The following is a 23,989-nucleotide window of genomic DNA, read 5'->3' on the forward strand; positions in this document are numbered from 1 at the left end:
GTTGCTTCCTGGTGCTTGCAGCTGGAATTTGGGTGAAGGACATTTTGTGTGGGTATTGAGGGGTTTGAACCAGATTAGGGGGCCCACATTCCACCAGGATTAGGATGGCCATGCCCACTCTGTGGGGAGCCTTCGCCAAGGAGGGCAGATTAGATGGATTGATAGGTGCCACTGTAATGAGTAAGGTTTGGAGGTGATGCCAGGCCACAGGCAGCTCAAAGAGGTGGAATACAGATGAGATAATTGCACAGAAATCTAGCATGAGGTCTTGTTCTGTCAGGGAGGTTGGAACTTTGTACCAAACAGGTGTCACCTGCTGTTATCTGTGACCAGGAGTAGTGGAGCCAACATTGTGTTTTTAATAGCATTTCCCAATAAAATCACTTGCTAACATCAGGTATCACTGTAGCCAGTGTTTTTGTACTGCTTTAGTTCTTTTTTCCTGGGTATCACAAAGCAAGTTACAAACAGAATTGAAATAAATAGAACAATATTTTGGAGAAGCAGGTAGAGATCACTCTGGTAGTCAGCTGGGGTTGATAACATGACTTGTGATTCTATCTCAGAATTCCAGGCAGCACATACACAAGTTTCTGGATTTGTAACACACATATTTTCCTGTTTTTTAATAAAGGTGTGAACTGTGATACTGAAATAGATGAATGTGCTTCAGACCCTTGCCAGAATGGGGCCTTGTGCAATGATCATGTTGGGTTCTACACCTGCACCTGTGCACCAGGTTATCAAGGAACCCAGTGTGAGATGGACATCAATGAATGTGAGAGCCAGCCTTGCCAGAACAACGGGACATGTCATGACCTCATTAACAGGTGAGAAACCAGTGGTGGGGGGCAATTAGACACCAGGACTGATTTAAAGGTCTACTCAGTGCAACCTGTGAAAATCAGAGTTAAAAAAGCTGTGGGGGGAATTGGATTTAGTGTTTTGTACATTGAGTGGCAGTAATGATGGTTTGTGGCAATAAGGGAGAAGCCCCCTCCCAGCAGCAGAACTCCAGGGGTGCTTAAAGGAAGGGAGGAACAAACGCAAAGAGAAGTGGTTTGCAGAGCATGAACAGCACAGGCAACTGCTGAGAACATACCTGTGTGTCTGAATTTACCTTTCCACAGGTAAGGTGTGAGCACAAGTGGGTGTGAGAACTGGCAGCTGAGCTCTTTTGCCCTTTCCTCACCCGGGGCTTTGCTGTCCAAGGCAGAGCTGATGCCTTGCTCTGTTTGGTGCCCCACAGCTACCGTTGTGAGTGCAGTGACACCGGCTTCGAGGGGGCCCACTGCGAGCTGGACATCCTGGAGTGTGCCTCCGACCCCTGCCGCAACAGTGCCACGTGCCTGGAGGGAACCAAGGGCTACAGCTGTGCCTGCTGGCCAGGTGGGCTGGGGGCTCTCTGCTGGTGTGGCGTGAGGGCGCATGGCCATGGACAGCACGTGCTTGATTGCTGTGTTGAAGAAGTAGAGAATTAATGAACATACTGCATGGCCCTGTCTGAATTTTCACTGTCTGAAACAATGAGGCTGCACTGCTGCTCTTTACAGGTCATCTCAAAATCCAGTTGACCTGCAAAAAACACCCTGATTCTCAATCATAAAGTTTTCTTTCTCTTTTCTGCATTTTCCATCATGAGTTCCTCTATAATGAGGTGATGCTTTCCTGCAAATTGATGATTTTGACATAGTATTGAAAATATTTGACATAGTGGAGAAAGTAAAGGGCCCGGGGACTCCCTGCTAGATGAGCTGCAGATTTGAGGGTCTTATCCTTTAAGGCGGCCACAGTGTTCGGGAGCTGAGCTCCAGTGAAGTTGTGTGCAATGCTGATGGTGGTGTCTCATGGCAGGTTACACTGGGCAGGACTGTGAGGAGGATGTGGATGAGTGTGTGACAGAGCCCTGTCACAACGGTGGCCTGTGCCTGGAGCGCTCCAACCCAGCCCATTACGGGACACAGCCCCACTTCCCCAGCAACTTCAGCTACAGCCAAGCAGCTGGGTTCCTGTGCCAGTGCCAGCCAGGCTTTACAGGTGAGCTGCACTGCAAATGTTCATCCTGTCTGCACTGGGTGGTGCTGCTGGTTTGAGGAGATGGGAACAGAGCAATGTTCTCTGCAACAAAAATCACTTGAGGACTGGTACTTCAGAGGGGCTGGCAGCCTGCTGCATCAGGAATGTGCTTCTGCTCCCATTGCAGACAGCTGAATGTCATTCCTCTTCCAAGCCTGACTCCAGGCTGACTCAACAGCCTGTGCACTTTCCCATGCTTCCATGAATGCCCTCTGGCTATGCAGGTGCCAGGGTGTTTTCCCTTTGTCACTCTCTCATGCATATGGCAGGATTCATCCCTAGGGATATCTCTGAAATTCCTCATCAGAGGAAGCTAATTCCCTGGAGTCACAGATTACTATTCTAGGTGTTTCCTTGGTGAGACTACTCTCATGACAGCAACTGTATAATCAAAGTGGGACAAGAGGGGTTTCTTGATATGGTGCTCTTGGAGCTCTGTGGATGTTCCACTGAAATATCACTCTTTCTGTGGATTGGAGATATGTATATAATGCTGGATTTAACAGCTAGGGAAATTCCCTAGTGGGAAGGCATAAACAATAATACTTTTTTATTTTATGAGAGAAATATGAGTGCTTGGTCCACTGTTGCACAGATGGAAATGGTTCAGAAGTTCTGCTCTTGCCAGTGTTTGACACTGGAAAATCATTTCATACTTCATTTGCCCCCATTGTTTCGGTGCTGGTGTTTGTGTGCCAGTGCCTGCAGAGGCATGCTAGAGTTCTAGAAATTCTTTTGCATTTTTAGGTGAAAGAAAAGAAGTGCAAAACTTATGACTGCAGTTGTCAGTCTTTGTTTCACTGCTGCACAAGTGCACTTCAGAGGCCTGTTTGTGTTTTCACTTTTCAGGGGAGACCTGCTTTACCAACATCAACGAGTGCGAGTCCCAGCCCTGCCAGAACGGAGGGCTCTGCCATGACCTGGTGAATGGCTTCCTCTGCCAGTGCCTGCCTGGTTATTCAGGTAACCTGGGAAAAGGGGTGGCCGGAATCAGATCCTTCTGGTTGTCTAATGCTGAACTGCTGCATTGCTGCCTAGCTGCAGAATTTCAGGATGAGAGGGCAGGACTGAGCTGTACTGGGAGCATGCAGCAGGATGTCTGCAGTTCAGGGCTCAAATGCCACAGGAAAGCTGTGTCAGTGTGGGCAAGTAAGTTGATGGGCCATGAACTAGATTTGGAGACAAAAGATCAACTACATAGAGTCTAAGATCAGAGTATCTAGGGCATCTGTATCCTGGAGTGAAAGTTCCCTGGGAGAACTGTGGGGGTTTCTATACATGTAGGATTAAATATATAGAAAGCCAGCCTTTAAATCAAAAAAGGGATGCTTAACATTCATCACCAATTGTACTGGCTGTAGCAGATTGGCTCACCAGCACATAAACATCTGTAAAACATCTCCATTCACTAACACCCTGGGATGACAAGAGCCAGCCATTTTTGGCTGAAAGCAGTGATCTGCTATGTTAGGAGGTCAAAAGGTCTTAGTGATGTGAGCAAAGGAAGCCTTCTCTGTTTACAAGGGAATGAGGAGTCTGGATTCTTCCCCAAATGCCCTGCCTGACCCTAAGGTTTCAGTTTGCTGGTTGAGAATCTGGGAGATGGTGAATGTCAGCTCTGTTGGGAAGGTCCTCTGCTAACTGGTACTAAACCTCATCTTTCTTTAAAATATTCTTTCTCAGTCTTCTTCATCTTTAAATTCCATGTGTGTTGGGCAATTTAACACCAGAGTAGTTTATAAGAAAGGTGATCACAGCACAATCCTGGATTTCTGGATTTGAGATGAGGGTAACCTCTCCATAGTGTTACCAGGCTGCCATCTCGTGGGAAAAAGAAACACTTGAAGCCAGGAGAAAACCCATTCCCTTAATTTGCAACAGCAGGTAACAACATTCTAGAGACTTTCTCAGGCCTTTATTGCATGGGAAAATTTTCTGTTTTCCTTCTGTGGCTGCAGTGGTTGAGGTGTGTTGGTTTAATTCTGCCCAGCTCTTTCCTGGGAAGGACTATTACTTTCATTCCCAGAATGTAAAATCAGCTTCTAGTTAACACCTTCTGTAACTGAGCTGAATTATTTGTGGGGTTTTCTGGCCTATCTCATTTGCTAATTTAGGCCAGATCAAGAAAAATTTGCTTTTGTATATGAGGCCTTTGAAAATCAGCTTTTATCTAAGCTCGTTATCGCTGCTTTCTCGGGCAGTTACAATGCTGTACTTGTGAACTGAGATCTTGTCCAAAGAGATGGTTTAAAGTTTATCCTTCTTGTCAGAATTCCCACTCACATCTGTGCCCTGTTCTCTTTTCCTCCTGCAGTGCCCCAGCACCCTCACAGAGCTCAGAATTTCATTGTCCTTTGCCAAGCTGCAGATCTGTTTAATCCTTTCCAATTCTTAGCATGCTCATGGGCAGAAAAGCTGACAGAAACACGGGCTGATGGGCAGAGGAGTGCTGGAGTTCATTCTCTTGCATCAAATTTGGGTTCATTAGTACTTGAAGGGGATTAGAAGCAGGTTGCTTTTCTGGATATTGCTTTTGGTAAAGGATTTTGTCTCAGCTGAGGTAGTTCTGACACATTAACACAGCAAAAGGCTGGGAGCAGTCTGTGAGATCAGTGAGTGCGTGTGGAGGAGTGAAGCTGACAGGGAAATAATAGCAATTAATCTCCCCTCCTTTGTCAATTAATCCCAGTACAGTCATGCTGCGCAAACAGCTTATTACTTCATATTAGGATCACAGAACAACTTTGTGAAGCTTCCCATAATGTTTCTCTTCAAAACATATTTCTGTGGCAGCTTAGATCTGCCATGAACTTGGGTTTAAGCTGCCTCCACTGATTAAAGTGAACTTGCTACTCTGATGAAGAATGCTTTCTTGGGGCGGCAGGGGGTTCCTTCTGTGTGTTTGCTTCTTCAGTCTGAGGAATTTGGGGAGTGTTGGGATAACAATGCAAGTCAGGAGAAATTCTTTCTTTGCAAATTAACTGCCTCAGTGCTGTCTCAGTGCAGTGCAGGCAGATGAATCTTCTCTCTGAAATGTAGTTGTTGCAAAAGCAGTGCCTCATTCCTGAGAGAACAACATAACAGGTCCTGAAGAGTCTGTTCAGCACATGGTTTGTGCTTTAGCAGAGGATATAGGTAGCCTGAGAGGATGCAAGTATGAATCAAAAGGTTGCATGGGTACTAAATGAAGTGCGAAGGAGAGGGAATCATGCATGCTCTTGGAAATTATGTCAACTGTGGTCAAGAGAAAAAGAATATTAGGAAAAGTCTGTCTTTTAGGGGGAAAAGAAATCCAACAAAATGAATTCTTTATTTAATTTTTTTTTTTTCAGAAATGGTTTTTATCATGGTCATGTATTTATTAGGCAGTAGGTTAGGCCAGGACAGGAAAAAGGCAGGTACCTCCATTTGACATGGACACTGATTTTTAACCTGCAAGAATGTTGTTGCTGAAGTTTGGCTCATTCATTCTTTAAAAACTTTTAAATGGCCTGAGTGCTCCCTCTCCTGCTAAAGCTGTGCTCAGCGAGAAGAGACCCTGTCCTGCAGCAGGCACTGTGGCACTGGGCAGCCCCGATGAGGGGGGCCGAGCACGGCATCGCCATCGCAGACATCCAGCCCGGGGCAGTGGCACCTTGTGATCATGGGAACATTCTGAGCTCCTTTGCACACGGCTGAGGAACACGTCTACTTTCATGAGAAATCAGAAGGTGATGTGGTGTGAATGTGTCCCAGTATAATTGGAGGGCTTATTGACCATCTCACTTTGTACAGCCATAATGTCTTTGTCTCCTTAAAGAAGTAGAAACCTTCTGTGCAGCAGCTATAAATGGTGACTCTGTGAGGGTGCCAGCCCAGATCAAATGGGCTTGAATTCCTGGGTCATGGGTCAGGAAATAAATGGGAGATGCTTTTTCCTTCTAACCACCTTTGGATAGATTTAATTTTTTTGTGCAGGTATTTCTTAAGTCAGATTTGTTTTAGAGACAGAGCCTCTGGAGCAAGGGCAGCTAAAAGGTTAAGATAGTAAAGAGATTAGAGGCCTGTTTCCCCTTCAACCAAATCCCTTTTGGTAAATATAGCTGAAGGGAGCTAGGCAGCACTTGGTGAGGCTCCCCCCCGTCCCTTCCACTCCACGTTTCTTCTCCCTGCTGGATCACAGCTCCATGTTAATCAGACCTTTTGACTTCCCTGTCATCTGATCAGAAGGCTGCGAGTGCTGCAGTCCAGAGCCTGCTTGTGCCTGGTGCCAGGTGAGAGCAGAATCTGTGCTGGGTGCATTGGGGTGTGATGGATTTCCAGGCAGTAGTGTCCAGGTAGACTCTGTGTGTGTATGTGGAGATAAATGTGTGGGTGCATAGACCAAAACAGGCATCTTTTTGAAGACATTGAATGTTCTGCAGTCTTCACAGTTGTTACAATTTGTTGTTGCAGTAGTGGCTGAATGGGCACAACTGCCTGTTTGTTTTCTCCTGAACAATAACAGAAGGGTCAGAGTAGCTAACAGAGATAATGTTCCAAATCTGTGCTGGGATAGGTCTGTGTGTGCACAGGTCCATGGCTGAGAAATTTTGACTCCAAACAAACACTCACCGTATCCCTCCCACTTCAAGTATCTGTAAAATAGACTGGCATGTTTGGATTGAGTAAAATTACAAAAGTGAAATAGCTACAGGAGTTGTTGGAATGCTTTCTTTAATATCTTAGTGATACTGTTAATGCAGATTGTAGACACTGACATGTGGGAGGTTCTGTTTGCTTGGACTTGACATTGATACAAACAGAGACTCCAAGTCTGGGGAAAAGCTCCCAGATAACATTTCTTCACAGAAATAAGAAGCTTCTCTGGATCCTTACAACACAAGAATACAACACTACCTCCAGAAATTTTATAATATGAAAGTAACTATATTCAAAAATGAAACAAAAACAAACCCCAGAACTATAGAGGAAAAAGCTACAGCTAATTTAATAAGGTGGCTAATGAGGAAAGAGAGAGTTTTGATTGTGCAGTGCCATGTCTGAACCAGTACATTCAGCATAGTGCAGGGAATTTCCTTCCATCCAGTTTGACTTCAGAGAAACAGATCATGGTCATTAAAACCTGAGACTTTGTGAATACAGCAGAGTGGAAATGTCTGTGCTCACAGAGCCCTGGAACAGGGCACAGGGAGGAGGAAAACTGCCTGATGGACCCTGATTGCCTCAGTATTGAATGTGCAGCAGGGCCCAGGTTCACTCTGCATTTGGAACTCCCCTTGTTCCTATGGTTTAGATATTGCACAGATATGGTGGAAATGCTGCTTTTTGGCTTAGCCTATAAAAGGAACATTTTGGCCTTATTCATGGAATTTGGCAGATTCACCTGGAAAGCAGCAAGGGCAAGAGATTGTCTCTTGGCTTTGCCCTGCTGAGCTGAGGCTGTGGGCACTGCCGGGCGCTGCTGGGAGGCACGGAGCGGGAATATGCTGGGCGCACACATTCCTGGTGTCAGCACGGACAGGGGCCAGCTGGGAGGGTCAGAGCCGGGCTGGATTAGACCTGGCGCAGGGCAGGGCTCTGCTCCCTCGGCTCTTTCGCTCCAATCCCTTTTCGTGTGACTGGCACCAGCGAGCGCCTGCACACACTGACCTGTCAGCCCAGCCTTTTTTGTCATCCCTCCCCCCCTTCACCCCCATTTTTTTTCCCTTTACTGTCACCAATGTCCACGAGGAGTCGGCCATGCAATCTGTGCTGATTGGCGTGATCCTGAAGGGAATTTTTCTGCTAGCAGGTAATGAGATATGTACAGTCCTTGCAGTGTGTCCTGCCTGTGTGCGTGCCTGCCCAGGGCAGGGGGCTGGGTGTGCGATGAGTGGTGGCTGGAGGCATGAGGAGGAACCAGAATTGATTAGATAGGAAGAATGCTTTTAATTTGAAGAGACCTGAAGTTTTGTTTTGGGAACTTTAGGGCGAGGAGTTTCCTTGTTGCACGGATCTGGCTGACAGCTCCACAGTCATTGTGCTGCAGTTCTGCCTTGTGGTGCAGTGTCAGAGCTGGGTGTTCCGAGGCACCGGGTCTGTGCCCAGGTGAGCTCTGGAGAGACACAGGTGCCTCCTGGCTACTTCTGTGAAACGTTAGTTTTGCTTTTTACTGATGTTTTTGCAGTTTTCATTTTTCCTTTATTGATTGAAAACTGCTATTGAGAAGTAGTTTTTGTGATAACTCAGAGGACAAACCCTTTGGTGGTCAGTGCATTCCCCAGCCCCTCCCGCTCCCTCGCCCCGAGCCGCAGCACGGTGGGAGAGCGGTGGGAGAGCGGCAGAGCAGGGGTTGCCATGGAAATGGCAGTAATTGTGCAAATATAATTGTGTCGGGGTCCGTTTGTTGCAGCTAATTCTCTGCCTCTCCCCTCTCCCTCCCCTCCTTTTTCCTTTTGATAATCATAATACAATCCCTAATTAGGATGCAGCAGGGAAAGGTCGTTAGGAATTCAGCTGCCTTATGGAGAGGGCAAGGCAGTGCTGGCCGGGCAGCCCTGCTGAACTCCCGTGTTTCAAGGAATAGACCTTGTCCTTCAAGGGTTTTTTGATATCTGACAGCTAAATTAGAATATTTCACTTCATTTGTGCTTATTCTTTTAACATTTTATGCATCTGTTGAAGTATATGATTCTTACACTGTATACAATGAATCTTTGCTTATTAATAGCAGCCAGTAAATCGTTCCCTCCATTCAGGGAGTGGTGAGCTGTGTGGATTTAATCACACTTGCATCTACAAAACAGGACTGTTCCCACCCCAGCGGCAACACTGACTGTGGTGAAGAATTTGTATTTGAATATACTGCAGGCTGTGAAAGCTCAGCCACTTCTGAATGTTTCTGACCCAGCCCCTGTGGGTTGGTGGCTTGGGACTGTTACCTCAGATACTGCTGAATTAATGGAATGTTTGAAATCCTTGACTCCAGATAGCAGCCTTTTAGATACCACTTGTGTGATTTGCAGATAACAAGTTCCACTGCTTTGCTATTGTTAGTCTTTAACTAGATAAGGAACTCATTAAACATTTTAAAGTCTCCTAATGGTGTAATGAATCAGGCAACACTGCTTTTACTATTGATGGCTCAAATAATAGTAAACATTTGAACTATGGAATTTAGAGGGAACAGAGGAGACTACTACTTGTATACAAGGAGAATAACTTGGTTTTGTTACTTGTTTTTGTTGAACAGAGTCGTATCCCCCATTTTTATTTTTTAAATAGACCTGAAAAGAGATGCCTATGCTGCTCTTAGAAAAACCAATTAGTGTTGAACAACTTCTTAATATCTACTTCCCAGTGGGTCTGCAAAGACACAACTGTCCATGTCTTGGAGAAGATTGGAATAACGGATATCCAGGAAATGATCTGTATTTTTGGAAACTCTAGTGATGTAGCTCTGAGTAACTGCTTAGTAAGGCTTCCAGGAAAAAAATTGTCATTAGCCAGATTTTTAGAACTCTTGTGCAATCTCCTTTTTACCCATTTCAAACAAATAATGTAAGAAATCAAACCAGCTGCATCTCATGGGAAAGCCTGGTGTTTAATCAGCCTGGGGCTGTGCACCCACCCTGGGGACTCACATCCCACCTGGTGTGAGGCACTCTGGGGTCTTCGAAGCAGGAACAGGTTCTGCTCCTGCTGCTGTGCCACGAGAGAGCTGAGACCTGCTCAGGATGGGAATGTGGAATGGGAAAATAGGCCTCTCACTGCCTCCCAGCCTTGTCAGAAATGCAAAAATTCATGGCATCTCTCCTTTTGTTATCCAAACCAAAGTTATCTTCCCCTCATTGCCTTGGTAAATATCAGCAACTCTGATCTGAAACAGCAGCATCTCAAGGGTTTGGGACTATACCAAACCTGTCTTTCCTCATTCAACAGCCTCTCCCCTTATGTCTGACTGCAGACTTGCCTCCTGCAGCTTGGAGAGCCCTCCAAGAAGACCCACCCCACTAACCCATAGTTATACTGCTCTACCAATTTTTCCCAGTTGCAATTGAAGTCATCTCATCTTCTCCAAACTGGGAGTCCCCAGCCCCAGTGATGTTCCTATTCTCTATTTATTCCAATGCATTCCTTCATAGCTTTGTGCTGCAATCTTAATTCTGTCCCTGCTGTTCCCTTGCTGAGCAAGCCCAGCAGTAACAGGAAAAGGGCTGTGCTGAGGTGGTGAAGATATTGTTGCTTACAGAACAGTTCTGGCATAGCTGGAAAGTGCAGAATTAGAGCCTTGCATTTCTCTTTCAGTGCTTCTCAGAGCTCTGTCCCTACACGGGCACAATCGGACAGTTTGGAGCTGGAAGCTGGTGCCAAGTCCTCAGCTCTCTGCAGAGCTCAGGGGGCAAACCATCACTGCAAATATTCAAGAACCTGTATCTTTGCTAAGTTTGTATTTTTAGTCACACATCAAGTCCAGCGCCAGTGCTCCTAATGCCCCATCTCCCCTCATCTCTCTCCCCCAGGCAGCTCTCTAATCTCTTTGACATGCACATTATGTCTAGTGGCTTTTCTTTACAAATGTCCTTTGTGTTTTGATTCCCCTCCTTTGTGTGTGAATTCTTTCTTTTTCTCCCTGCTGCCCTCGTTGTGCTTGCTGGCTGGATCGGGTGTAATGCTATTAGATTGGGATAATCCATGCTTGGTTTATCTGTGGGACTGTCTCTGAAGATTAGTGAAAACCAACGTTATGGGCTAGATAAAGTGAACTAGTTCAGGGCTCTTCTGTCAGTCTGGGGATGCTCAGGAAAATGACAGCAGATTTTCATTAGCCAGGTTTGGTGTAAGGGCCTGTAATTTACTTGAGCCGCTTGGGATCCATGTGCTGCCCAGAGATAGAACTGCAGTGCAGGACCTCACCCAGTTCATTCCTGTAGGACCAGGCAGAGCTGAAATCAGCTTAGTGCCAGCATGGCAGAGTGCCTGTGGAGCATGTTGAGTTTGTTTGGTAATGAATTGGGTTTTGTAAGTTTTACAACCAGTGGGTTGTCTTGGAATTCAGTTTTTTTAACTGAGGCTTTCCAGTAGCTTCTCATTTTACTGCTGTCTGCAACACTGGTGCCTGGAACATGCTCCAGTCAAATCTATAGACCTAATTAGCCTTTCAACATAGCAAATCTGTTAAGAAAAAAGCATAAATTCCTTGTCTTTGCTGTTTTGCTCCTTCCATACCTTTTGCATGTTGACCGCCTGTGGGATCTGAGCTTGGGACAGGACAGCAGTTGTTGGGGGGATGTGGGCTGACAGGCCAAAGCTTTATAAGTAGCACCTGGGAGGACACAGAAGTTTGGTTTTCTTGCTGTTGCATCGTCAGCAGGGCCCTCTGCAGTGAGTGTTGGGCTCTTTGGTGGCAGCTGCTCCCTGGAGAGAGCGGGGGAGGGCTGTGCCTGGCAGGTTCTGGGAGGGAGTCCCAGTCCCACAGTGAGATCCCACAGTGAGATCCCATCTCTGAATCTCTTTCGCAGGTGTGGAGTGTGCTGTTAACATCAATGAGTGTGAGAAGGGTCCCTGCAAGAATGGAGCTGTCTGTGAGGATGGCATTGCTGACTATTCCTGCCACTGTGCCCCTGGCCAGGATGGCATTACATGGGGAGGGAAGAACTGCTCTGTCCAGCTCACTGGGTGCCAGACACACGACTGCCAAAACGAGGCCTTGTGCATCCCAACTTACCAAGCTGAGAGCCACGGCTACCTGTGCCAGTGCCAGCCTGGTTTCTATGATGCCACATGCTCAACACCAACAACGTTTTCCTTTGCTTCCAGAGGGTATCTCCTCGTTGAGCTGCCCGAGAACAGTGAGAGCGGGAGGGGTGCAGGAGCAGCCAGCGTGTCCCTCCGCTTCCGAACCACCTTGCCCAGCGCTGTCCTTTTTTACCGAGGCCGTGAAGCTGAGTACTTGTTCCTGGAGCTCTTGGATGGCATCCTGCATGCAGAGCTGAAGAGGGAGGATGTTGGGTACTCGCTGCTCCTGGAGGGGCTGAGAGTGGACGATGGCCAGTGGCATAAAGTAGAAGTTGTTGTGCACAGCACGGTGCAGCTGAAGCTCTGGCACGGCTCTTGTGAGGCCGGGGTCTGCCTGCAGAGCTCTCCTGTCCCACCAGGCACTGCTTTGATCCCACAAGCCTTCCTGAATCTGTATATTGGAGGTGCTGAGGATCCAATGGCCAACAACACACGGAGCCAGCAAGGCTTTGTGGGCTGCTTGGAAGACTTGCAGGTGGACACTGAGGCCGTGCTGCCGGCGGATCTGCCGCTGGGGGAGAAGTCCCCAGTGAAGCCGGGCTGTGACCGCACTGAGTGGTGCCTCTCCCAGCCCTGCTTCCACGGAGGGCTCTGTGTGGACCTTTGGGCCACCTTCAGGTGTGACTGTGCCAGGCCCTACGGAGGCCCAGCTTGCTCGTATGGTAAGTGCCATGGGATTGACACCTGCCAGCTCCACAGGTACTGGAGAAGCTTGGACGTTAGCTCAGGAAACAGTACTTTCTACTTGACATGGGGGGGGGAAATAAAACAAAAGCCTCTGTGAATAAAATTCTCATTGATCCTTTTCCTGTCACTTGCTCCTGCAGGAATGACTGTCAGTTTTGTGGTGCAGGTTATTCCTGCTTGAGCCAGAAGCTCTGACTTCACCTTTGTAACAGATCTGTGTGAATGCAGGGGAGCAGGGAAGTTGTTTTACTGTGAAAAGTTGTTCCTGAGCTTCTGAGTTGAGGATGAATAGGAATGTATCACTTTATAGATAAAGAATAAAGTGTTAAAGGAAGCTCTTTGACAATTTTGAGTTAAAATCATATCTATTTGCATTTTTTGCTCCTGCAAGGCTTGTGTTAGTATTGGGTTTTTTTTCTCCAACACTTCGGAGCCCTAAATATGGCATGTGCTGCTGTTACCAAATTTACAAATTTTAAAAGCAACTCTGTATCTCAAAAGACCTTGAGTAAATCTGCTGGATTGGCAAGGGCTCCGCTAGACCTGTATTTCACTCTCATGCTACTTGGGTGCTTGAATTTGTGCCCTCCAGAGGAAGCAAGGACATATTCACCTACCTCTTAGTTTCAGAGACCTGTGAGGAGGAGCACTGTTACCCTGGCACACGTAGAAAACGCTGAGAAGAAACATTTACCCCATTCCTAAGGAGCTGCACTCCCTTTATCTCTGAGCTGATGGCTGTTTCTTTTGTCTTCCAGAGCACCCAGCAGCAACATTTGGCTTAGAGAATTCCACCAGCTTTGCCTCTTTCACCCTTTCTGACAGCCTTGGTGCAGACTTCAACCTCTCCTTTTTCCTGCGGAGCCGGAAGCCCGACGGTTTGTTACTGCAGATCTGCAATGGGACAGGCCCCTGCCTCACCCTGTACCTGAGGGATGGCCAGCTGAGCATAGAGATGTCACCCACGGACACTGTGACCTTCCCAGGGAATGTGGCTGATGGGAGAAGGCATTTGGTAGCCCTGTCCTTCCAGGGAGGCTCTGTTGGTGCCCTGCAGTCAGACACACACGTGGAGCTGGGGACACTGCCAGCACAAGCCCTGGTAGCTGGCTCGGAAGTGTTTATTGGGGGGCACCCAAACCCCGAAAGTGCTGAGCTGTGGGGGGGCTATTTCAAGGGCTGTTTGCAGGACATCCAACTCAACAGCCACCAGATACAGTTTTTCCAGGTGGAGAATGACAGTCTGCCAGAGGAACTCAATAGGACTCAGACTGGAAATCTTGTGAATGGCTGCATCTCTGATGATACCTGCAAGGTATGTGCTGTGTCTTGTTTGTCTCTGTATGTACAGGGGTTTATTGTAGTTCTGTGATTACACGGAAGTTTGACTGTTGCTGATACCAGAAAGAGAAGTTTTTTTGATGTATTGAGCAACACATGGTTCTTTGTGCTCCCACCTCACTCAATATGCTACATGTGATTTAAACACTGAATTTTCTTAAGCTCCCCTGTAGTTTTTGTGGTTTCAGAACTTGGGCAGTGGCTTTTGTGCTGCCCATCTCCACTTTGTTGAGCCCACATAGGTTCCAGACTCCCCTCCCTAACCTGTAACTTTGCCAGCTCCTCCCCTCATCCTGTTCCAATTGCACAACCTCTTCCCAGGAATCTGCCACTTCAGCAGTAGCAGCTGAAGGAGCTGTCTCCCTGTTCCCTTGGACCAGAGCCTGGCTCTCCTCTATGCCACACCTGGTGATGGGGAGGCCATACCGCCTACCTTGCCCTTCTTGCTTATGGTGCTCTGAAGTATTGTCACACCCATGGTGTTAGGGGTGTCCCGGTGACAGAACTTTGTGAGCTTCTTGGGAGCATCACAGTTTGTTTCATCTGCACCTCACCTGTGCTCTTCTGCCTTGTTTTTTGCCAAATTGCTGGAGTTCCTGTTGGTCAGTGCTGTGCACAGGGGGCAGCAGCAGCTCAGGAATTTCTTTTACAGAGACCCTCGTGCCTCCCTCACTGCTCTTGAGTTCCATTTCCCTTCTCTCTGATTCAAATGCTGCTTGTGCTTGTCTGCATTGTCACAATTCTACCAAACTCTCTTAGACCTCTAGATGAATTACTCTGCCCCTAAATTCCCCTGTTTTGTTTTTCAGTCTGAGCCATGTCAGAATGGTGGCAGATGCATTGTCACTTGGAATGATTTCCATTGCAGCTGTCCAGCAAATTTCACTGGGAAATTTTGTGAAGAGAAAGTCTGGTGTGAAAGTGACCCATGTCCTGAAGCCACCACCTGCATAGATGTTGTGGCAGGATATGTGTGTAAGTTCCGTTCTCCTGCTTGTGTGTTGGTAAAATCCCCCACGTTCCCTGTCTATAATCAATATTCCCAGTTTGTGCTGTTGAAAACAATACGAACACATGCTGCAAGAAGGACACAGAGTGGTGCCCAGGTACACACTGCTGCAGGCAGCAGGGGCTCTGTGGGCTTGCCCCCAGGTGTGACCGAGCACAGCTGAGGAGTAAAAATTGCTGCCTAAGAGCTGGATATTATTACAGGAGGTGCAATTGTAAACAGGAAGAGCTTTAAGGCTGCCAGCAGCTCGCCTGTAATCCTGCTCACACTAAGCTCAGGGGTTCTTAGGGAGAGAACCTGCCAGGGGTGTGCCACTGGTCTGTCTCAAACAGGACACCAACTGTCTTTGAAATACCTCATGCTCTCCCCCTTTATTTATAGGTCTGGCTAATGCAACATTTAATAGTTATGCTGCCATAGAATTTACCACCAACACATCAGTGACGAGAACTCTGAGTAGCCTCCACATGGACTTCAGAACCAGGGATGAAGATGCTGTTTTGCTTCGGGCTGTGGAAGAGGTGGATTCCCTCCAGGTAGCCATTAAGAATTCCTCCCTGCTTGTTGACATCAGGAGCGGGAACAGCATCGAGGGTGTCAGCTTCCTGAGCCCACAGCCCGTCACAGACGGGGCCTGGCACAGCATCTCCGTCTCCATGGAGGAGCCGGCCGCACTCTCCTCCCGGTGGCTGCTCTGCTTGGATGGGTCAGTGAACGTCACTCTGCAGGGGAGCGCCGGCAACTTGGACTTCCTCAAGAACAACGCGTTGGTCGTTCTGGCTGAAAATTTCACCGGCTGCCTGGGCCAGGTGCAGATCGGGGGCATCTTCCTGGCCTTCCCGGCCCACCGGCCGTACCCACAGCCCGAGCAGTTCCAGCGGGCCAGCCTGGGCAGTGTCCAGCTGGGCTGCTCCGGGGCCGACGTGTGCGCTTCCAGCCCCTGCCTCAACGCCGGCACCTGCGAGGACCTGTTCAACTCCTTCCGCTGCAGCTGCAGCACGGGCTGGGCGGGGCAGCGCTGCGAGGCCAACATCGACGACTGCCAGCCCAGCCCCTGTGTCCACGGGGACTGCGTGGATGCCGTGGCAGACTTCCAGTGCGAGTGCTTCCGGGGCTTCATCGGGAAGAGGTGCGACATCAACGTGGATGACTGCGTGCGGCACCAGTGCCTGAACGGAGCCACCTGCATCGATGGCGTTTACGGATACTCCTGCAAGTGCCCCCCTCAGTACTCCGGACCTCGCTGCGAGTAAGTGCCAGGGCTGCTTTGATACAGGGGGCAGAGGAGGCCCACATAAACTGGACTTTTACTTTGGGACACTTTGGGAAAATTTTTCATTGCAAGCATCTGATAGGTAAAGCATCTAAATTCTACTGTGACTTGGAAGGTGCTGTCCAGGTCCAAACCCTCACTGCCAGGGGCTCAGCCTCGTACAGGATAAGGCTCCTTCTTTTTGATGTGGGTTATCCCCATGCTACATTTCAGAGGTGTTTGAAGGGCATGTACTCTGGCCTGTTGTCATTTCCCTCTAGCACTCTCCAAGAAGTCCATCTTCTCTGGGACTTGACTCCCCTCTGCCATAGTCCTAAAACAAAACAATTTGTGCCAGTTCAAATGGAACATGAAATTAAATACTGACATGGTTGAGCTTCAGTTATCTGATCTATTCAGGATGATGTTCCTGTTGTTCCTGCTGCATTCTGCTGCAGACAGTCACCTGGTACTGGCATTATCGTTCCTGGGGCTTGGCTGTACTGTTCCAGCACTCTCCTGTCCCTGCCTATATTTTCATTAGCAAGAACAGGCCTGTCTGAGAAAAGTCCGAGTGGTGATAGAGCTCCTGTCTGTTCCCTGGGCATGATCCGAGGAATACTCTGATATTAGGGATGATTTCTGAGACTGTTCTCTTCTCCACTTGTGTCAAACTCCCTCCTAGAAATACCAATGACTGTGTTTATGACCCTCGCCAGCCCCATTCCCCATGAGCCCCAGAACACTGCCCTTCCCCAAAACCTGAGTGTGCTAAAGGCTGTCCCTTGCTCCCCCAGGTGGCCGTTCCCCCCTCAGCAGTGTGGCAAGAACTTCACCTGCCTGAACGGCGGCAGGTGCGTCACCGAGAGCTGGGGAGCCAACTGCTCCTGCAGGCCTGGCTTCACGGGAAGGAAGTAAGTGCTGCTTTGGGATGGCTGCCAGGGAGCCAGTGCTCCGGTCCTCATCTCAGTGGGTGGCAGAGCAGGGCCACTGCTTCATCCTCCTCCATGTCCTTGTGCAGTCAAACAGCTGCTCCTAAAGGGAACACGAGCTGTTGCTTGGAACAGAGGGAGGCTTTAGATCATCTATCTGCCAACACCAGTTTTTGCAGCGAGAACTGCTTCCAAGTTTTTTCAAGCACACTACCTGTGCTGGAGACCTGTGGTGGCCTCAGTCCCACAGAAACCACAGCGGGAGGGTTGGTGTGAAAGGGGGAGAACTTCATGTTGTTTGACTCCGGAGAAAGCACCTGGAAAAGCTGCAACAGGCATTTTTCAAAAAAAGAGGCTTTTTTAGATGGATGATCTTGTGTTCTATGGCTCAAGAACATATGTGACAATTCTAATACACTCTTCCTTTCCAGCTGTCAAATCAACATAAACGAGTGTGACCCGAACCCGTGCCAGAACGGGGGCACGTGCCAGGACTCCGAGAACAGATACGAGTGCGTGTGCAGCGCCAGCTACACCGGCGAGCGCTGCGACATCAACGTAAGCACTGCCCGCGCCGGGGCTCCTGCCTGTCCCTCCACTCTGAGCCTGGGGCTCCGGGGTACTGCTGAGGCTGTCCCTGCTCGTGTCCTGCCTAGAGCACAGTTAGGGAATCCTGAATGCTTCTTTCTCTGCAGTGCTGCTGCTTATTGGTCTTCAGCATACAAACAACTGCAGTAAATACTCCTCAGTATCTGCATGTGCTGCCATATGGCTTTCGGGGCTGTCTCTGCACATTTCTATAGATTTCACAATTCTTTGCACAGTAATCCAACTCCTGCAGTTGGCCCAGGTTCTCGGAGAATGGAATTTAATTTGGTGTTTTATCTTGGATAAGAGTTACAAAACACTTTCCCTTTCCAAAGATCATCTGAGTAGAAATGGATATTTGGAGAAGGGAAGTTGGATAAAGTCAGGCCAAGAGTGGTTCAGGTCTATGTGAAAAAGCTGAGTCCTGTCCCTGAGCCGCCACTGCCCTGGCCCAGACAAGCTGCCCCCGTGTGCATAGTCCAAGTGCTCAGGAGGGGGCTGGGATCCTTCCTAGGGGGCAGAAGGGATCCATACCCCAGCTTTCTTTGTGAAGCTGTTGCATGGATAGGCAGCTTGTTGGGTAACCTGGGAATGTACTAACCCATCCTGCATGGAAAGGGCTGTGTGCCAGGCGGGGTTTGCTGCTGTTGCTGTTACCCAGGGTTCTGTAATGCACGTGCCAAGGTCACCCTGACATTTCCAGTTTGCATGCACAGACTCCTTCAGGCATCTCTATCTCCTCTGTCCCAAGACACTTCTTGTGGATTCCTTGTATTCGTTTTCATCACGCCTCCCCTTGCTTTTCTTCACTCTTTCCTTTCCCTCTGGCACAGCCAGGCCCCTGGTGGGGCAGGGAGGGGCTGGGGATGGTGCTCGGTGCCACCAGGGACAGCTGGAGCTCAGCTGAGCTCCCTTTGCTCTCTCCTCCCACAGCAGCAGCTCCAGGGGCTGCCCTGCTGGGCCCTCGTGGTACTGGACTAACCTGCATGGTCTGGAACTAACCCTGCATGGTGCTCGGGTTTGGGCAGGCTCAGGGAATCCACCTGAACTTCAGGCATTTGGAAAGGGCAGAAGGACTTCCAGATTCCCTGGGAAGGTTCCTTCTTTGCCTTGTGACATGAGCACAGACTAAATGGCATCCAAAAGCTGTAAATAATCCAGCCTGAATTATTTTGGTTTTAGCTGTAAGGTGGCCAATACGCTTGTTAGCAATAAGAAATATCTTATTTTTAAACTTACTGTCATTTTAAAGCTTTCTTTCATGACAAAAATTCCACAGTTGTTTTAGTTACATTGTTGTCTTCCATGCCATGCTTGATTCCACCAGAATCTAGGGAATTCTCATTTTTCTCCTCAGTACTTGGGCTTTTTATCATCTCCATCTCCCATCCGTGTCCTGACCTCTTCAGCATCTTCTTCCTGCTGCAAGTTCTTCAATTCTGTTTCATAGCCAAATTTAACAGCTAAATCAATTATCTGCTTTGCCATTACAGCCATCACTGAACTTTTTCTTACTATCATTCCCCTGCTTGGGGAAATTTTTTGGGGTTACTGAAAATTCACATTACTCTGCATTAACTTTAAAGGGGTTTTTTTGGGTTTTTTTTGGGTTTTTTTGGTTTTTTTTTTTGCAACATTGGTCACAACTTTGCCAGTGGCACCTGTGTATTTTAGTCTGATATTGATAAGAAGGCATCTTTAAAGACTCCCACTGTAGATGCTGAGTAAACTGGCATTTACATCTTAAGGGGCTGTCCTGCTGTGAAAAAGTGCTTTCTTTTGCTTTCCTAAAAATCTTTTTCCCTCTAATCTGACCATTTGGGTCAGTTACTGCAGTTATTGTAACCACTGGAGTTTCATTGTTTCTCCATTAATTTCTTTTACAGAAAGGGACTCCAGGTGCTCTCTTCCCCTCCCCACTAATTGAAGTAGCTGTCCCTGTAGCCTGTGGCTCTGTGCTGCTCCTCAGTATTGGTCTCATATTCATGATTCTCACGGCAAGGAAGAGGCGCCAGTCCGAGGGGACCTACAGCCCGAGCCAGCAGGAGGTGGCAGGAGCTCGGCTGGAGATGGACAGTGTCCTAAAGGTGCCACCCGAAGAGCGCTTAATCTAGGCCCTGCTGTGCCCAGGACCTGCACCTGCAAGGTCTGCCTGGACCTTGAGCTCTTCCAGCACTGGCAGCAGCAGATCCACCCCATCCCAGTTCCCTTAAGGCCTGGCCACGAAGACACGGACGTCACACACGGGGCAGCGGTGCCACGAATGCCGCCCCAGCCAGGCCCTGGCACTGCTGCACACCAGTGGCTCCGAGGGAGCCTCTGCCCTCCCTGCTGCCCTGGACTGGCCATCGCTCACCTCAGCAGGAGCTGGGCAGGAGCTAAAGTGGCTCTGGCTCCAGTCCCCTCCCAGGCAGGAGAGGCACATTAAATCTGCTTTCCAAGGCAGGGTGACCTGAGGCACCTGTGCAGGTTCAGCTCCCTGGGTCCCACTCAGGAGCTGGGGAAGGTCATGGCTGGTTTGCATATTCTGCTCTGGTCAACAGCTGAAAAACATTCAAACTCTTTCAGCTCAGGTGTGTGAGGTTTTCACAGTCTTCAACAGCAACAGCAGCTGTGACCTCCTGCCCTGTGACAGCCCCGTGTTACAGGGAATTGTCAGGATCAAAATCCTTGTATAAATCAGTGTTGAATGACGTGGTGCTGTTAGACATTCCCAAGGGTACCAGTGCTAGAGCTGCCAGAAGTTGGACTTTGGGTGTACATGGAGGGGAGAGGGAGGCAGGAAAAGGGTCACCAGCCTCCTGTGCATTCCCTGGGCTCTGTGAGACAGGGAGGGGACAGGGGAAGGGGGAGTTCCTGCCCTGCACCGCTGCCAGCAGAGCGCAGCTGAGGGAGGCACTGGGGGCTGAGGAGTGTGAAATGCAGCAGCGTCCTGGTGGAAGCTCTGAGTAACTCCCTGTTCTACCACAGCAGCGAGTGTGGGCGCACCTCAGCCACTCCTCCGTGGTGGGAGCAGTCGGGGCTGCGGGGGCTGCCCTGCTCCTCGCAGTGGTTGTAGCCACGGCGATTGCCATGAAGAGGAGGAGAGCGACTCAGGGAACGTACAGCCCGAGCCGGCAGGAGAAAGACGGGTCCCGAGTGGAAATGTGGAACGTGATCAAGATGCCCCCGACCGAGCGGCTGATCTGAGCTCGGGGTCACGCACGGAGCTGCCGCAGGCGCTGCCCAGGGGCCGTGGGCTGCGGGGGCAGCTCTGCACGGCCCTGAGTCCGAGCTGCTGGCACTGCCCGCTGGCACTGCCCGCTCCCACCGCTCCAGCGCGCTGCTTAGGGCAGCTCATCCCACAAACCATTCCTATCAAACTGCTCTGGCAGCAAAAGCGGCAGCGCTGGGGAGGGAAAACCCCACTGCTGAGGGGAGGGGGAGGGAGCAGTGGCTGTGGCACAGGGGGGACACGGAAGCAGACAGGACCCAGGGCTGTGGCACAGCCAGAGCCGGCTGGGCCCCTGCTCCTCCTGCTCGCGCTGCTCGGCGCTGTGGGAACGGTCACGGCCGTGCAGGCAACAGAAAAACCACCCTGAGGCAGGTCCAGTGAATGGGAATTAAACCACTCTATTCAGAAATAATGTGAATAATATGGTTTTTTTAAAAAGACACGTGCCTGTGGCTCCTCTGCAAGGCTAAGCCAGGTGAGTGAGTGGTGGGAAATCCTTCCTAGAGCTGCTGCTGCCCTTCCAGCTGGGCCAGAGTTGGCACGGCCAACTGGGCTGTGCCAGACATGGCTGCTGGAGCTTTCCCTGAGACCAGACCAAACCACAGGAATATTTTAAGTGCCTTTCTGATCCTGAGGTGCCAGTTACAGTTTAACCCTTATGAAAGGAGGATGTTTCTATGTTGTTTGATCCGGCTCTGCCGCACCCCGAGCAGGGGCTCAGAGCTGACCACAGAACTGACCCTTGTGAGAGCCAGGAGCTGAGCATCAGGTGGTATTTGCTGGGGTGAGGAGGGGAGAAAGGAATCGTTCTAGAACTGACCTCTCTGGACTGACAGGCTTGGCCTTGTTGGTACAGAACAGTGGAATTCAGTTAACCAATCCTTTAACCCAAGCCAGCGTTGGTGTAAGTGACACAGCATCTGCTTTCCACTGCCCTGAAAAGGGGTTTGATTTTGTGGCTTCACTTCTCCTGTGTTACTGTTTTAGCAGTTGAATGTGCTGTTTCTTCTTTAGCATAATGTGGCAGAGGCTGTGGAAGGAAATGCAGCACAGCACACCAGGTAAGGTCTAAAGTCATTGGTGTTTCAGGATAATCACTACAATTGTCAATGAGGAATATTTTAGAACAGGGTCTGCTTTTTAATCTCCATTATTGAAAATCAGGGTGGGAACCTGCCCAATGTAGCTCATTGCCACAAAAATATGCTGTTTCTTCTGGTCTGCTTTTGGATTTGTCTTTTTTCTACTGTAGCTGTAAATGTTTCTGTAATTCCAAGCAAAGGGAGGAGCATGGAACTACTGCTCGGATGTGTCTGTGTAAGAATGGGTCTCTGCACACAGGCACCTGCTGACAGAAGAATGACAATTTTAGAAAAAAACAAAGGAGTGTCTGTAAGATCACTTTCCCTCCGGTAGTGGAGAAGAGTTGAAGGTGTGATCCCAGCTGGCTGTGTCTGGGAGGCACCTGGAGCACGCAGTAACAGAGATGCCCTGGCTGCAGGTGGGAGCTCGCTGCTGCTTTTCTCAGCAGTTTATCAGCGGTGACTCTGCTGGCACTGTTCTGTCACTGGTTTGCTCTGGACATTTTCCAGCTGCTCTTTGGGGAGCGGAGCCAGTGGCACCGTCCGGTGCTCTTGTGGCAATGGGGCTTTGGGAGCAGGTGAGTGGGGTTTTCCTGTGGCTTTGAGCACAGGAGGCTCCAGGGCAGCAGACCTGTGCCAGGTCAGTGGGGCTGAGGCCCCACACGGGGCTGGAGCTGCTCGGCACAGACAGAAACTCCTCCTTGGCCCGAGGGAAGGGGAGTGGGGGACTCTCCCGGCAGGAGCAGGGGTGGGCACAGCCCCGGGGGCCCCTGTGCTGCCAGGCAAAGGCCGCTGTGCTTTCCTGCAGCCCGGGGGGTGCAGTAACCTCCAGGGGGTTTGGGGGCTCTGCCACCTCCACCCCAGCACCCCAGGGGCAGGTCCCGCTTCTGCTTTTTCGCTCCACTCCACATTTGGTGTTTACACTGTACAGAAAGGAGGCAGCAGCAGGATCTAGAAGAGCCCCTGTTCCTCCAGCCCGCGGGATGCTGAACACCAGGCCGTGTTCCCAGAGCTCCCCGAGTTCCTGCAAATCCCTGGAGCCCCCGGCAGGTCCGGCTGTGCAGGGCTGCACTCCAAGCACCCAAAGCCAGTATTAGCAAAGGCGTTAAAATAATCTGTCAGTGTCTTGAGCATTTCTGCAAAATAATTTATGGAAGGTGGGTTTTTTTCAATAATGAACTTAACTTTCTTTTGTTATTTAATTTTTGAATATATTTTTTCACAAAACTGGACTTGCTGTAGTTAATGATCATGATCCTGATTTCTTTTTTAATTGTAAATTTTATAATTTGTAAATAATTAGAATGTCCTTCAAAAGAAATTTACAATAAAATTTGGTTAAAAACAGACCTGGTTGTTGACTTGTGACTTTTTCCTTGAAGAACACCTTGCTGCCTGGATGGCTGATCGTGTTCTGTGCCACACCCCCTGCACTCAATGGTTCTTCACAGTTAAAGGATTCATTTTGTGATGATTTGTCAGATTTTGCCCAGAGCCCCGAGCACCAGCCAGGGTGCAGAGCTCTGCCCAGCAGCAGGACAGAGCTGCTGAACGCCAAGGGAGGGAGCTGGGGAAATCTCTTGCTCTCTCTGTTCACCTCACTGAGCTGTGCTCTGCCTTTTACCATTAATCCCTGACTTTATGGGCAATAAAGAGACTGGAATGTGGGAAAAAGGGACTCTGTGTCCAATGGCTGCCCCGTCCATGTGCAGTGAACTGGAAGCCCCCACCCAGAGTGAACAAGACACAGAACTGGTTTCACCTCCTGTGCAGCAGCAGATGCATCATAAACTTTGAAGAGGTTTTTCTTGTTTGTTTGGTTTTTAAATAAACTTATTTCTCATGGCAGGAAGCAGCTGTAAATAAGCAAAACGGTACCAAACACAGGACGAGTACAGGAACATGGATGAAGTTGAGTATAAAGTCACTGATGAATAATACCAGGAACATTTTTTATACTGGATTAGTAAAAACATCCAAATTCCTTCCAGCACTGAACCAGAACTGGTTCAGACAAGCAAACTGTTTACATTTGGCACTACCAGGAAT

At 49.2% G+C, this 23,989-nt stretch overlaps 1 protein-coding gene across 6 annotated transcripts in view; it reads left to right on the forward strand.

Annotated features, from left to right (window-relative positions):
* Nucleotides 1-23,289, forward strand: part of CRB2 (crumbs cell polarity complex component 2) — a 57,481-nt gene extending 34,192 nt beyond the window's left edge. For 4 of the 6 annotated variants that reach the window (XM_042052481.1, XM_042052479.1, XM_042052480.1 and 1 more), the window contains 11 exons: nt 635-830; nt 1,250-1,389; nt 1,855-2,037; nt 2,926-3,039; nt 11,559-12,497; nt 13,281-13,837; nt 14,673-14,838; nt 15,254-16,121; nt 16,922-17,038; nt 17,488-17,614; nt 19,531-20,707. In XM_042052481.1, the coding sequence (XP_041908415.1) occupies nt 635-830; nt 1,250-1,389; nt 1,855-2,037; nt 2,926-3,039; nt 11,559-12,497; nt 13,281-13,837; nt 14,673-14,838; nt 15,254-16,121; nt 16,922-17,038; nt 17,488-17,614; nt 19,531-19,758 (3,635 nt within the window). In that variant the 3' untranslated portion in view covers nt 19,759-20,707. Of the gene's footprint in view, nt 1-634; nt 831-1,249; nt 1,390-1,854; nt 2,038-2,925; nt 3,040-11,558; nt 12,498-13,280; nt 13,838-14,672; nt 14,839-15,253; nt 16,122-16,921; nt 17,039-17,487; nt 17,615-19,530 lie in introns of all 6 variants that reach the window. The other 2 variants (XM_042052477.1, XM_042052478.1) reach the window with 2 other exon arrangements.
* Nucleotides 23,290-23,989: the final 700 nt, after the last annotated feature.

This window comes from Corvus kubaryi, unplaced genomic scaffold, assembly GCF_017639235.1.
Source record: "Corvus kubaryi isolate FWS band 111438036 unplaced genomic scaffold, C.kubaryi_AGA036_p1.0 78, whole genome shotgun sequence".
NCBI lineage: Eukaryota > Metazoa > Chordata > Aves > Passeriformes > Corvidae > Corvus > Corvus kubaryi.